Below are 16,024 nucleotides of genomic sequence, written 5' to 3' on the forward strand. Positions count from 1 at the left end.
ACCTTCTCCTGTTTCCCTGCCCAAGGAGCACTTTAAAAACAAAAGCTGGCTACAACACAGCATCTTCAGTCAAGCCATTCTAGTGAGCTTTTCCTTATTAAACAGCCAATGACTTTGAAAAGGCCAAAATTTTAGTATCTTTTCAAGTTTTACCAGAAGACAGCTGGTCATCAAGAAATGGAAATGTTGCACTTATTTTTTTTTTCAAAGAAGCTGAAATGGAAAAAAAAAAAAAAAAAAAAAGCATTTTGGAAAATTAAATCATTGAAGTAAATTCTTTCTTCTCAGTTTTTAAACTCTCCCTAGGAAAAAAATCTAAGATGAAATAGTGAAGGCTTGTCTGAGCAGGCAAGTTTTATCTGCTAGATATATAGCTGTAACTGGATAAGCGCCTGAGTCTTTTTACTACAGCCTCTTCCAGCTTAGTTTAAACAGTCTTCAGTGTTATAAGCTAAGCTTTAAAGAAGAAAAGAAAACCATAATTTGAAAAAAAATGCTTGTAGCAAAACAAGAGTGTTCACATGGGTAGTAAAAACAAATTTAACCCTAGTATAAATTCATACCTTGGCTTTCATGTTTATACTTTCCCACATAGACAATTTCTCAGAGGAAACACAGGGGGGCTGGGAGGAAAGTGAGGTGGGAAGTGAAGATAATTTCCCACTGCAAAGCAGAATAGAAACTAGAAGCAAGACGGCTTGAGAAGCTTTCCCTCAGATGTTGACATCATGGTGTTCTCCTTTATCCTTTCTACTCTTTACCCCACTCATTTTAAAATAAGAAAAAAGGGATGAAAACCTGAGGCAGCAACTCAATAATAAACAGTAGCGTGTTCAAAAATGCATAAAATCATGGGTTTTGTTTGTTTTGTTTTTTAATTTTGAAGAAAAATCATGAAAGGAAACCTCTTATGCTGACACTATCACAGACACCAAAAATTTGAATTTCTCTGTAGTTTGCATTAAACCACACTAGACGTCTGCCATCTGATCCCACTGAATACCTAAGTTGAGAAGTAACCCCTCAGTGGCTATAGAAGATTTCCTCCAGACCAAATAATGAAGCACACATCCCCTTTGACACAGTCCTATCTCCGGACACTAGGGTGTGGTAGGAACTTTTTGAAGTGAGCCTATTTAATAAAGAGTCATGTAAAATAAACATTTCTTGGGAACTAGTGTCTTGTGCCCTGAGATTTTTTATCCCTGTACAGAAAGGGTGTGTTACCATCATCATACTAGGTCTGGAAAGTCTGTCACACAAGGCCTGACACCATAGAAACAAGAAAGTCTATACAGGCTCCTTTATTCCCCATCACATACATTTTTGTCCTTCCTTACACCCAGTTACCATGTTTCTCTCTTCTAGAAACAGACAATTTGTATATTGCAGCAGTCCAAACACAAATCAAAACAACTCCCATATTTTGCATAAGACTTCATGCACTGACATCTATGGTGCAGGCATCTCTCTGCACATTACTAGGTAACTCAAACTCAAAAGTCTTTTCTTGGAACATGGTGAAAGTCAAAGGGAAAAGTTGGAAAACTGTGTTATACTGTTCAACACCACCTGGTTTCCCATCTGTGATGTCAGTGCAAACCACTCTGAGACTGCAGGCCTAGTGTTATCAAGGTATGGACTCCATGGTTGTCAAAACTGCCAGCTTCAGACATTCAAAAAAATACTGAACCAGACCTCCCAAAAGAACTCAAAATATTTTTTCTAAGTTACCCTCTGCTTGCTGAGTTTTCTGGGGCACTGGAAAAATGTCTAGATTTCTTCAGCATCAGGAAAGAAGTTTGGAATATGAATGTGTCTAAAGGAAAGTCAGAATTGCCAAGCAATTACTTGATTCCAGGTGCTAAGGCTTTAGTAAGTATGAAAAAAAAATATCATAAAAATACTGTCTTTGTGTTGGAATCCATAAAATTCAACTGTTTTAGCGTATTTGGGGTATGAGAACCTCCAGGCAGGCTTGCTATGCACTGCACAAATAAGTACCATGTGTTTGCTCCCCTTTTTGTCTAAACAAAAGTGACAACAAAACACCTTAGACAAGGGCAGCAAGAAGAATGAAGACAATCATGCTTTCCATTTTTATAAGTTTGTATTTCCCCTCCCTTGTTTGATCACTGAGTCTCAAAAAATAATAATAATAAAAAAAATCGCATCCTTCAATTATGTTCTTTGATGTTACAGTTTTAGGGATGTCTTTCTCTAGTTTTAGAACCATATACATGTAAATGCAGCACTGACTCATAGAAAAACAATTGTGCCTAAAGCTAGAAGAGAAGCAAAGCAAGCAAACTATTTTTGTCTTTACAAGTACTTATTGGTACCCTAAAAAGATCCTGTTTGATTCAGATAAGCTTTGGATTGTACTTACCCACCTTATCTAGATACCTAGTTCAACTGAATCTTGCCAGGAAATCACGTGGGAATTAAATTATTCCATAAAACTTGCGATATTTCCTGGTTCTGTCAGGGACAGGAATACTTTCAGCCAGGAATCCTTGCGTCTGGATGAGTCATATTTATTTACATTTATTTATTTTTGCTGCATTTGGCCATAGAATGGCACTTTAGATTTTTTTATTATTATTATTATTTTTTATCAAAAGGTTTCTATTACAATTTAACTAGAAAAATGAATTATGAGCTCAGTAATCATACTATAGTGAGAACTATAGGAAGTGTAATTTACTATAAGTGAGAGAGAAGTCAGAGAGTTTTTTAAAAGCTTATCATGTTAAGCTTCCCTAGCACATTCACACAAAATTTTAATTAGTTTATATCTGGAGAACCGAGATAGCATGCAATGTAAGAATATTCTGATGCACCTGATACTGTAAAGCAAATACATAGTATTTGATGGTAGGTCAGAAGTTACTAAGGAAGGATCCTAAAAGCTGAAACATCCACCAGTATCTCCAGTCCCCTGAACTGCAGGAGGGGTTGGAGGCTTCAGATCCCTGGACATGGACAGATCTTGCACCTCTGGGAGGAGGATAAGACCACCTTCAGATCACAGCAACAAGGGATCTCAGAGCATTCCCATCATCTTAGAGCACACTGATGATTCATACATGGTTACATGGCAATATTTACTAAGCTCTCAGGAGGCAAATCCATTAGGAAAGATTAGTCAGCTGTCAAGCACCCATTCCTTTGCATAAGAATTATATTCTCTCAATACAAGTTCTCATCTTCCAACAGGAACTTCACCCTACCACCTACTCACTCTTTTCATAATTTCATAATCAGTGAGTTAGGACATGCCATGTTTTCAGAAATTGCAAAGTAACAGGGGAGACACTGAAAATGATAAATGGAGATTTGAGTGTAGCAACTTCTCTCTCTTTATAACTGAGCATTAACAAAGAAGCACAACTTTTGATTCATTCGGAGCCAATCACAGTTACAAGGAAAATAGACTTAGCTCGCTACAGATTAATCTCTGTCCAAATCCAGCTAACCACCTCAAGCACATTCACTGAGCTCTGCACACCTATCAGCAGCACAGTTCATTTTCTGGTCGGAGTACTGCATACTTTCAGTAGGACACACCACAGGCGCAAGGAAACCACATTGAGGTTCAGAACATATCACACATTTTTTTGCCTTTACACTTGAACACTTAGGCATGTTCATTAATATCACTATTTCTCGCTCTATCCAAATGTTACTCCACTTATCACTAAAATGGAAGGGATTTGGGCAACACTGTGTGACAGAAAGGTTGGCAAATACTACAAAGTATCTGAAATCATGCACTCAAGCAGGAGAAACTACTTGTTGACAGGTCAGCAGAGCAAGACCTCGTTCTTAGAGGTATGGCCATTGAGTTTGTAAAGCCAGTGCAAAGAGGACAGTGGTTTTCAGGACATCTTGCTGTGAGAGCCATGCCAATAAAGTAGTACTTACTGCACTGCTTCTTCAGTCTTCTGGGTTCAAAAGATTTTTCATGTCTTCTCAGCTGCATCAATTAGTTTAGCAAATATTGGTGCTTCTGCCTACATTTTTATTTTATTTTATTTTATTTTATTTTATTTTATTTTATTTTATTTTATTTTATTTTATTTTATTTTATTTTATTTTATTTTATTTTATTTTATTTTATTTTATTTTATTTTATTTTATTTTATTTTTGGCATGCTTTTAAATAAGTCTATCCTAAGCAGGGCAGACCAAGCATATGGTATGCCTCTCTCTTCTAAAAGGTGTTGAATTCGGAAACCACTGACAGGCCTGTGAGAGCCCCACACCTGCAAGAAACACTTTACTACTTATTAGTGCTTTTATCTCCTCTGAAAAAGAAGCAGCAGCAAAGCAAAGCAAAGCAAATGCAGTAAGGCAAATGCAGCAGGAGTCCAGCTCTTTATGTTACAAGAGGATAGATACTGACTCTGTCTTTGCCTTCAATTTGTTTGCTGTATGCCATACTCTGTTTCTCTTTGCTGCTACTATACCACAAAACCCTGCCAGGTCAGGTTACTGCTCTGTTTATCTGGCTCTTCAATGCCATGTGTTGAAGGCCCCCCCTGATGAGGCCCTAGTGTAGCATTTCATCTCCTGGACACCAAATGGTCTTTTATCAGGGCAGAAACATCAATGGGAGCAATAGCAGGTCTGAAGGAAACCGGGCTGAAAAGCATTATGAACTGGCTTTGTGCTATGAGGTATTTTCCCATGAAAAGCCTTCAGCCACATAGGGTAGTGATGGTAAGTACAGAGGCTTTTTACAAGTCTATAACCCATTCCAGATTCAGCAGTGGCCTGTAACAAACAGACCAGCGGGTTTCTAATGAATGCAGTGTAAAGCCTTGCCACATTTGACATCCTTCTGCTTCCCCACACGATGAAGTAGGCTGATCTAAAGTGCACATGCATATGTGTGGTGTTTTGTCTCATTTTTTCCCTTCTCCTACAGATCCAAAGTGCAATGAAGTAGCTGCATCCATCTGCTAGCAGGGCACACAGATGCAGCCCTGTACAGCTGCTATATGAAGATGGATGTCTGCAGAAGCCCTGCTGGCACCAACAGCGAGTTTCCTGCCTCAGGGTACTGTTTGCTCCCAGGGATGCGAGCTTTATCTGCCCTCCCTCTTTTCTTTATTCTGGCATCTGTCTGTGTAAACACGGCTGCTGTGGTTGCTAAGGAATCAAAAAACACATGCGAAGAAATAAAGATCCTGCAAGGAATCCCAGATGCAACTGTCTTTATGGGAAAGATATTCTATTATCCAGTGCCAGTATTTGCCTTTTGGGGAACAACAGCTCAGTACAAGGTAATGCTATTAAATGCACTTCTTGGTACAATCCTGCAGCAAACAGGTATTCACTTTAGGTTTAGAATGAACTCTTTAAAAGTCTCCAACCCTGATGTGTTTTAAATAGTCTAAAATGGCAAAAATCTAACCACAGTTCACTGCCAGTGTAACAGTTACATAGTGAACAGAGAAAACCCATGTGCAATGTGTACGTTATCTACCTGCAGCCTAAAGAACGTGGGGTCTTTGAAGTGTAGTGTTGCCACTGCATTTAAAAGGAATACTGAACAAGCACTACAGAGAGAGCAAGGTGCTGTTGGTTTTTAGAAACCAGCTGTTCCTTAACTTCTCTCTTTCCTAGTTAGAAGTTCTCATATGTAAAACTAGAGTAGGAACACTTACTTCCTGTTTTTAATTCCATTTGTCATCCTTCCTCTTATGGAACAGGTCACTTTAGCCAGTGGTGCAAATTTGCCAAAATGGTTGGACTTCAACCCCAACACAAGCACACTGCAGGGACTGCTGATGACAGGGGAGAGCGGAGTATACCTGTTGAACGTAGTTGCTTCTGGAAGGACGTGCACCCTGAGAGCCGCTCTAAAGTTCACCATCCATGTTCAGGACAGCATCTTACTCCCAGACACAGAGGAGCACTTGAACCACATGCCAAACAGCTATGAGTGAGTATTGTCAGCTTTTAAAGGTTTTTGCCCAGAAGGTGAGACCTCCCTAAGTGACACAGGGTGGTCTTTTTCTACTATGAAAGTATGATGCTGGGTAAAAAAACAAGGAACGAATGAAAGAACGAACAAAAGAGAGAGAGAGAAGGAGAGAGGAGAGAGAGAGAGAGGAAAGGAAAGGAAAGGAAAGGAAAGGAAAGGAAAGGAAAGGAAAGGAAAGGAAAGGAAAGGAAAGGAAAGGAAAGGAAAGGAAAGGAAAGGAAAGGAAAGGAAAGGAAAGGAAAGGAAAGGAAAGGAAAGGAAAGGAAAGGAAAGGAAAGGAAAGGAAAGGAAAGGAAAGGAAAGGAAAGGAAAGGAAAGGAAAGGAAAGGAAAGGAAAGGAAAGGAAAGGAAAGGAAAGGAAAGGAAAGGAAAGGAAAGGAAAGGAAAGGAAAGGAGGTTGAACAAGGGCATGTTGAATTGCAAGGCAGGAGGCATCAGGCTTTGCTGCTCAGGAACAGCAGCATGGGCATGAAGACTGGGGGCCTGGTAGCAGTGGGTGCTGATGCTACAGGTGGCAACTATCAGGGCAGCACCCAGCCCCCAGTCCTGTTAGGAACGGGAACTCTTCCCCAGTGGGAGGCTCCCATCATTGCCAGCAATTGCCTCTGAAAGACACTGTCTACTTCCACTCATGGTACAGTGCTTCTTTCTGCATATACTTATATTTGATGCCTATCAGACTGGAAATCTCTTACCCGTATTACTTTCAAGTCAGCACAACAATGATAATATTTGGTGAATTCAAACCATGTTGCTGTGCTCTAGACAAGCAAGGGGATAAAACTTAACCCTCACTGAAGTTAATGGAATGGAGCACATTAATATAACCAAGTAGGAGGAAGTTTTGGGTGAAGAGGTGAGATTTTGAGTGATGCATGTGCATAACATGACTGATTCAATTCAAACAAGTATCTTCACAAAAGAGGGGGGTAGATAAACAACATAACCAATGCAATTTTGAACTTTCAGTACCAATCCTGACAGGTGTGGGAAGGAAGTTCCCATCACTTCTGCCGAAATCATTCTCTCTACTGGAGTGGAAACCTTGGAAGCTCAGGAACGCCTCTACATCGTGTGCACAATTGCCAAATATCTCCACCTGGATTCCTCCCTTGTAACTCTGTTGCAGTACACAGATGTGGCACACAGCAGCTTGCAGAGCCTGACTGTGCTGGCTGAAGACACTGCACACATAGACTTTATGGTGAACCATTATGTTGGATTCTCCTGGCCTGTCAAGTGTGGCGAATTTGCTGCAATCCACAAATTCATCCAAGTGCTACAACATAATGTTGATTCACGTCACCTCTCACAGCTGCTAGGATATGAAATCACTGGCTGGAGAATACTTAGGAGAGGTGGTTATCAAAGAAAGTCTCCAAGGTGGCAGCACAGGCAATTAATGATCACACCAACACCTACATTAAAAGCAATTAGAATTAGCCAGAGAACAGCTATGGGAGATGATCCCAGTCCTTTGTTCTCTGCTGTGCCAAGCCACTTACTCGTACAAGTGGTATCACCTACTCAGAGTTTATCATCTTTATATGAAGAGCAAATAATAATAGCAAGTTACAAGGATATCTACCTCGTAAGTCAAGAAGATTTAGTCACCTTAAACATGGACTCAATACAGGACATACCAGCTAACCCAACAGTATCTATAATATTTAGTGATACCAATTCCCCATTTTTTCTTTCACCTTCACTGGTTACTAAAACATTTCTCTTTACTGAGCTGGAAGTACTGCCTACTGTTCCTTCTGGCATGTCCTTGCAGCAGCCTCAGCCTCACGTGCCTCAGACAGACTCATATTTCCATTTTAGTAAATCAGAAGTATCCAGAATCCATCTCCTACAGGACATCACTTCAAATACAGACCCATTTTCTAAACCCAAGTACACTTTGATGATAAACACTCTTCATGAATGGCCTCATACCTCAGAGGCATTTCCTTCTAAGACAGTATTTCATGTATTTTTGCCAGAAGCAACATCAACATCAGAAGTGCCATATTACAATGATGAGGCAAAAAGCCACTTTCCAAAATCTGAAATGCTTTCTAATGCATTCCCATCCCCAGGGACACTCCTGTCTCTATCCCCAAACACTTCACTAACAGCCACAAATCCATCTGATTTCACATCTCCTGTCAATGACACATTTCCACCTTCACCAGCAAGTAGCAGGCTAAGCCACAGAATAGTTCATGGCTATGAACACTTATCTATGTCTTCTAGGAGTATCCCACAGCCCAGTGGGCTTCTATTCACTGAAGAAAAAAGCACAGCTTCCCCTGTGATCCAGCCAGAAGCAGAGATCCTATATCCCAAGTTGAATTTCCATCCTGAAACCTCAGCCTGCTTTTCTAGCACTTTATACAGCACTTTCCCTGGTAAAGCAGAAACATCTTATGAACCAAGCCTGAGCCTTCTGTCCCGTCCCAATAGTACTCCAGTTCTTACTCCGCCAGTAGACTTTTCTAGCTTTGATGTGTCCAAATTACCCACACCAACAAATATACATTCTTATTACGGTGACAGCATGCTCAAAACACAGATGCAGTCTGCAGGTATTTTATCCACAAAGGAATTGCATTCAGGCAGAGATCTGGAAACAAGAATGGTTTTGTCAAATGTCACTGAGAGTTGCACAAAATCTCAGATGTCACATTTGATGCCACAGAAGTACCTCTCGTGACTTTATTTAATGCCACTTCTCATCTACTCAGTACCATACCAGGTATGTTTAAGATTTGACTTTCCATTCGTCTTATTTCCTACTGTATGAGTCCTGACAGAATAGATCAACATAATTTAATCTGCAACAGCATGACCTCACTGTGTTAGGGATAACAGCAACAGTGTTATGTTCCTTGAAAGGGAAAGTAATACTATCAACATGGTACATTTCCCCTAATGACAATCAGACCCCAGCTTTGGCTATCCTATCTAAGGAAAGATATGGACCCACTGAAAAAGCTCCTAAGCAACACAGCAACACATAGGTCATCTGAATTCTAGAAAAAAAAAAAAATGACACAAATTAATCCAGAAGACTGATGAAAGATGCAAGTTTATGTAACAGCTTGTTGAAAAGATGAAAGAAGCGTTCTCCATATCCCGTGGGAACTGAAGCAGAACTAATGACCTTAAATTACAGTTAAGTTGATTTATGTTAGACATTAGATAAACTTTCTCACAGCAAGAATAAGACAACAGTTGATGAGATTGCTTAGGGAACACTGTGGACATTTTTAAGAATGAGCACCAAATACTTATCAGAAATGACACAAATGTAGCTGAATATGCTACAGAGTACAGAATTAGACTAGACATCCTTTACTGTTCTCCCCTTCCAACTGCATGAATCTGAGTTGGGTTTAAGTACATTCTAGGCTTCAAGAGATGGTAGGTTGGTAGGTCCAGCTGGGTGAATTTGCAGTGTTGTGTCTGAATCAGCTTCTATTACATCTGTAAAAAGGTGCACATGGTAGATCTTAAATACTTACTAAGTGCAGGCATTCAGAGCCAAACCATTCCTTCATTCTATAGCAAAGTCACTGACCCCATTTTTAATGCATTGACCTCATAAATGCTGTTCAGAACCATCTTCTTTCTAAAGCTCTACAAGACCTACCTTACATCTATACACATCTTACAACTACACACTTTACATCTATATACATCTATATATAGTGCAAGGCTGCAGTCTGAAATATTTAGGTTTGTAATCAAGTGTCCAAGACAATCTGTCAAAGCTCAGATAGACAACACAACCCTACCATGATACTGCTCTTGCAGTGTCTCGCATGATACACTCTTGTGAGCACGTGCCATACAGAGATTTTCAAAACTATCTTTCTGCACCAGGGAGAGAAGCCACTCTGATAAGGGCTTCAGAGATTTTCTAAAGAGGTTCAATGTTACCCATCCAGGAAATATAACCTTGTTATCTTCTTCCCCTCAAACACTACACTTATCCTACACCATTTTCAACAGACTAAAATATTGAATAGTGATTTACAAGTTATTAAAATAAATGCCTAACAGATGCAGTAACAGACATTCAATGTATTTTACTACAACAGTGTTACATTATTTTTCATTACAGTGCTCCCTATTGTAATGGCTGGGAAATTAAGATAGAAAACACAGTGGCCAAAGCCCACTGAAAGACAGAGCAATCACACTGCGGTATTGCCACTCAGGAGACATACTGATTTATTCAATGGCCACACAGCAAATCAGTAGCAGAACTGGGATTAGAAGCCAGCTCACTTTACAGCCAGACATGAGATAAGACTGTAACACTAGAAACTCCGTTCCACATCCCTTTCTTCTCTAGCCTCCTTCCCATGGGCCTTCCCCTTCCCATGCTGGCAAAGAATTTTTAATTACATGCCATAAAAGCTTTTAAACTGTATTCCCAACCACACAGCAAATTACTAAAATAGGATCTTTTACATAAATGCAAACAATCATTCACCTAACACTATAATAAATAACACTCTTGTTTTCACAGAGCTGGTTCAGACAGTACCACCATTGCACCAGGGTCCAAGCACCTTGCTGTCTCCTACATATGAAATACTGCACTCCACAGACAGTGTATGGATTCTTCCTCCATTTTCTGTTTCACAAGCGCTTCAGAATAAAAACCCAGGTTAAAAAAAATAAAAATAAAAATAAAAAAATTAAAATAAAAATAAAAATAAAAATAAAAATAAAAATAAAAATAAAAATAAAAATAAAAATAAAAATAAAATTTTATTAGGACCTAAACTTTTTGCCCTTTGAATTAATATCTCCTCATTACTTATGTTAGACAGTATCTAATCAGAGGATAAGCCTAGGGAGTCACTTTACCAGATCTTGCAAATTGGTCCCTATCCCAAAGTGCTGTAAATGTAAGTAAACAAGAGAGAGAAGGAGCAGGAAGAAAGGAATGTTTCTGTCACAGGTTGCAGGAACTCCCCAAGTCCTCATTGTCTCCCTTACTCCTCAAACTTGTCAGCAAGCTTGATCCAAGTCAGATTTCCTTTTCAAATTCATCACCACATTCTGTCATCCTGCAGTTCACTCGGTGTCTGCTTATATATTCCATCACAAGAGCTCTTCAAACTGGGCAGCTGCATAGCTGTCAAAACAACGCTCCCCCAGGAAGAGTATCTGCCACCTCCAGAAGTGGGGTGATGATGTTGAGACACCCAGTGTTTGCCTGATCAAGGTGAAATTATTCTTTATGCTAGACATGGTTCAATATTATAAAGAAAGCACAAACCTTCTCATAAAATTCCTAAACAAGAAATCCATGTTTAGTGTTGTCAATGGATGATGAAACAATAACATGTTTTAATAATTACCTCATATGTAAGCTCAATTTCTGAATCTGTTGGTAAAGCACTTGGCCATCAGGGCTGGGACCTATTCTTTACAGAGCTAAGTATTAATTCTTCAGGAAATGTTTCTGTTTCCGAGGAGGACACTGTATTTGAACTTTTCTGCACTTTCTGAGGATCTCAGCTTGTGAAAGCATGATACTGGGGTTGTGTAAATCTAAATTTGGTAATGAATGTAAATCAAAGTGCCATCTGATGAGAGCCCTGCTAGTAAGATACCTATGTTAGAGTCTTTGATAGGCAAAGTATCAGAGTACTATGCAGTCTCCTGCAGGGCAGCTCCAGACTGTAATCCACCCTCTGATTTTACTACACTATCCAATTGTACAATGAAAGGCCTTTAAGGTTACAGAAGCTTTCCATAACTCAAAATGAAAAAGAAAAAAGAAAAAGTGTAAGCATTTACAATAATAGGAAGGAGCACTGCACTGATATTTAAAGCCTCAGTATTGAGACATACTTGTCTGCCACCATGAACTAATAAGCACGCCATCTGAGAAGCATATTGTGGTATTTCTGTGTAAAAGGTATTAGACTAAGATTTAATGGTTTGGAAAGGCATTATACAGGACTTTACTAACATATTACGCTAGAAGTAACAGTGCTATGCATCTTCAGTTGTGTTTAAATAAACATACCTGTCATGGTTCTGCTCGAGTAGGTAGCCGAGCTCCACCACAGCCGCTCTCTCACTCCCCTCCTCAAAGAGGAACAGGAAGCAAATAAGATGAAAAGGGCTCAAAGTTTGAGATAAGGACAAGCAGATCACTCAGTAATTATTGGAACATGCAAAACAGACTCAGCATAGGGAGACAGTAAGATTTATTGCTTATTACTAACAAGCTAGAGAAGTGAGAAACGAAAGAAACCAAAAGCACCTTCCCTCCCCATCCACCCTCTGCCACCTCCTCCACCCCGAGTGGCACAGGGGAATGGAGGAACGGGGGTTATGGTCAGTCTACAGTGCTTCTCTGCTGCTTCTTCTCAGTCACTCTCATCCCCTGTGCTGTGGGGTCCTTCTCACAGGATGCAGTCCTTGGTGAACTGATCCGGCATGGGTTTCCCACGGGCAGCAGCTCTTCCAGAGCTGCTCCAGATATGGGTCCGTACCACGGAGTCCATCCCTCAGGAGAAATCTGCTCCAGCCTGGGTCCCCCATGGGCAGCAGCTCCTGCCAGGTCACCTGCTCCTGCGTGGTCTCCTCTCCACGGGCTACAGGTCCGGACCGGAATCTACTCCAGCAGGGGTCTTCCACAGGCGGCAGCCTCCGTCGGTGCAGGGCCACCTGCTCCACCAAGGTCTCCTCCACGGGCTGCAGCATGGAACCCTGCTCCATACTCCATGGGCTGCAGGGGGACATCCTGCTTCACCATGGTCCTCACCACAGGCCGCAGGGGACTTCTGCTCCGGTGCCTGGAGCACCTCTCCCCCTCCTTCTTCACTGACCTTGGTGCCTGCAAGGCTGTTGCTCACAACTCTCACCCTCCCAGCTGCTGTGTGGTGCAGTGTTTTTTTTTTCCCTGTCTTAAATATGCTCTCACAGAGGCGCAAAACATCGCTTATTGGCTCGGCTCTGGTCAGCAGTGGGGCCCTTACCAAACATGGGGCAGCTTCTAGATCCTTCTCACAGAAACCACCCCTAAGGCCCTCTGCTACCAAAACCTTGCCATGTAAACCCACTACAACTAAAATACATCTAAATATGCTTCAACATAACTGGAGAATTATAAAGTCACACACAAAAATACAGAATCACAGAATCACAGAATTTCTAGGTTGGAAGAGACCTCAAGATCATCGAGTCCCACCTCTAACCTAACACTAACAGTCCCCACTAAACCATATCCCTAAGCTCTACATCTAAACGTCTTTTAAAGACTTCCAGGGATGAAATTGTCAGTAAGACATGACCAAGGACAATGCTTTACACTACCTTTATAAGCTTAAGTTTCAGTAAAATTGAGGTGAGTCTAGTACTTCCCCTGGAAGTTCTCAGCATTCCCCTTTGTCTTTCACAGGTTGATGGCTATGTGAAGTGTTGAGCACATTGTCCTTTTAAATAACAATTGCCATCAGTCAGCAGGCTAAAGAAAGGACAATAACTAAAGCTTCCTTCTCTTTTACAAGACATTAATAATTAGTTATTGTATCATGTAGACTCTTTTAAAAGACAATTTAGCTTTTTGTTTTCTACATTTTAGATTTGAATTCATCTTTTTCTAAAATATCCAGAACTAAAACCTAAACTCAAGTTTTATCAAGTTTTTAACTCTTTTTAATTGCTTTTGAGATTGTCCACCAATTATATAATGAATTGCTCTTGTTAGTGTCAGGTATGGAAGACAGAATAAACAAAGCAAAGTGGATTTCAGATACAGTTATCACCCATGTATTTCAGTCTAAATGTCCCAATGAATAGTATATGATCTCCATTTAAGGATGGTAGAGGAAGTCAAGATTACTGACAAATTGTCAATGTGATCAGAGAGAAATATTTAATAATCTTCAAATCAATTCCCAAGATGATGTCAGAACTAAATGGTTGTGATCAGTTACTCATTTCATAGGAAAAAATGATTTGCGATGTTCATCATAAAAAGAAAGAATGTAAGAAAAGTAGTGCAGAATACTGTTTAAAGGAAATCTGTAAAAGGTATTGTCTGTCAAAGAGGAGTGTAAAGGGCAACATAAGACTTCTCCTTTGAGAAATGATAGATGATATAATAAGAAGCAATGGCCACAAACTGCACCTCAGGAGGCTCAGACGGCACTTGGGAGTAATTCAGTAATGAAGCAAGTCACCTAGACTTGATCTTCATACCAGAGATTTGTAAAGATTCATCTAGGCAAAGCTATGGTTGATCTCATTTAGTGTTGGCTACAGTTCTGCCTTGAGTGGGAGGTTGCCTGGATTACCTCCAGGGGGTCTCTTCTCACAAACATGCTTCATAACCCTTTGAGGCTGACATTTCTTTGCTATTATTCAGTATCGGATAGCTATTTTGCCTCATAACTCTCTCCCTTTCCTTCCTTTCCCCGACCCCTCTCTAAAGGGCAAGCAAACACTTCCCCAAAGGTTGTTCATTCAATTCAATTCATAACAGCAACTATTGGATGCCTTTTCTCTTTTCCTATATCTGCCAACACATTTCATGATGAGGAAGATGGCAATTCAACTCAGTTATCTCTAAAGTTAATCCCAGCTGATGGCTCTCCATTGGGATCAGAAAGCTGGCTGCAATTTAATGCATCTCAGCAGATTATGCACAGCTATCCCCTTGAAATTGATTTCCAGTATTCACCTCAAGAGTTCGTGCTTGTCTGCCACAGATTCAGGGGGACTGATTGCCTGGCAATCCTTCACCATCGAGCTTCTGAAGCCCAAGAGGGTACCATGCCACCTTTACACCATCAGATCAAAAAACAGCTACTACTCCTTCCTGAAAGAGAGAAAAAGGATTAGTTTATTTCTAGAGAAGCTCTCCCTGTATTTGAACTCCAGCAATCCCAAAGACATCACAGTGACCTCTCTCAAACCTGGGTCCACAGTAATCTCATGGTATAACAGTTCATTGTGTACAAGCACCAACAGACCTTCCAGCTGGTGTGCAAAAGAGGAAATCCAGGAAGCACTGAGGAAACTAAGAGTGCCAGATGGATATGTCAACCTGCACTTTGTCCAAGCAATGTTACCTGAATACAAAATTGATGTCATCTTCAACGTTTCATATAGTGAAGTCTGCTTTCCTGCTACAGAGCTATTCAATGGGTCTTTCAACAGCACTGTACAGCCTTCACTTCAAGACTGGGATGACTCCATGACTGGAAAGTCCCCATCTGCCTTACTAAGCAGCCTTTGTGTTACTGTTAGACTGGTTCTGATCACACTAGTTTACTGTTCTTGCAAGTATCACAGGAAGATTCCTGGATCAAAGTCTATGTTTCTGAGCAATTCCCAGCTAAGCCATGCTGATGTGGCGATGGATGACCTACAGCCTCGCAAAGCAGCTGTACATGAGTGTCGGGGTTCACCCATACCTCCATTATGGAAACCGCCTTTGGTAGCACTCACTTCTCAAGAGCAGTATTCTAGATCAGTGAGACTGTCCCACATCACAGCATCTTCCCAGCCACCAAAATACCAACTCCCACCCCCTTATCAAAAGAGTATGACTACCCATGATATCCACAATGACTACCCACAATATCCACAGATTTAAGATAACATCTTCTAAGTGACAGCAAGAACTGGTGGGACTGTCCTTAATCTTTTCAAACCTTTTTTTTTTTTGGTTAAGAGTTTAATTCAATACATTGTATATAGTACGTATAAAGGGAACAGTAACTCCCTAACACAAAACTCTTTTCTTCCCATTAGGCAATTGTGTAATGTACTTTTAAAATTACATTTCTCAAGTTGCAGGCTTGTATCCTTCAGTAAGAGCGGCTCTCTACGCTGCTTCCATCTGTGACACAGTTGAAGGATGATGGTGAAAAAAAACATGTAAAAGAATTTGTAAAAACTGCTGAGATTTTGGAAATCTTTCGGTTTAACAGATTAGTTTGTACAGAGTTTAATCTCTGAGTTCCATTGTTAATGTATATAAGCTGCTTTAGACCTGCAAAA

The 16,024-nt window shown here is 40.4% G+C and overlaps 1 protein-coding gene and 1 long non-coding RNA gene across 4 annotated transcripts in view; one reads left to right on the top strand and one right to left on the bottom strand.

Moving 5' to 3' along the window:
- Positions 1 to 10,655, top strand: part of LOC137842256 (dystroglycan 1-like) — a 33,447-nt gene extending 22,792 nt beyond the window's left edge. Inside the window, exons 1-4 of one of the 2 annotated variants that reach the window (XM_068656063.1) lie at positions 4,333 to 4,725; positions 4,934 to 5,291; positions 5,721 to 5,953; positions 6,980 to 10,655. In XM_068656063.1, the coding sequence (XP_068512164.1) occupies positions 5,007 to 5,291; positions 5,721 to 5,953; positions 6,980 to 8,696 (2,235 nt within the window). In that variant the 5' untranslated portion in view covers positions 4,333 to 4,725; positions 4,934 to 5,006 and the 3' untranslated portion in view covers positions 8,697 to 10,655. Of the gene's footprint in view, positions 1 to 4,332; positions 4,726 to 4,933; positions 5,292 to 5,720; positions 5,954 to 6,979 lie in introns of those variants that run through there. The other variant, XM_068656053.1, reaches the window with a different exon arrangement.
- Positions 1 to 12,098, bottom strand: part of LOC137842306 (uncharacterized) — a 33,628-nt gene extending 21,530 nt beyond the window's left edge. The window contains exon 1 of one of the 2 annotated variants that reach the window (XR_011089014.1): positions 12,036 to 12,098. This is a non-coding gene — a long non-coding RNA (uncharacterized lncRNA). Of the gene's footprint in view, positions 1 to 3,927; positions 4,047 to 12,035 lie in introns of those variants that run through there. The other variant, XR_011089010.1, reaches the window with a different exon arrangement.
- Positions 12,099 to 16,024: the final 3,926 nt, after the last annotated feature.

Source organism: Anas acuta, chromosome 1, assembly GCF_963932015.1.
Source record: "Anas acuta chromosome 1, bAnaAcu1.1, whole genome shotgun sequence".
In the NCBI taxonomy this organism is placed as follows: domain Eukaryota; kingdom Metazoa; phylum Chordata; class Aves; order Anseriformes; family Anatidae; genus Anas; species Anas acuta.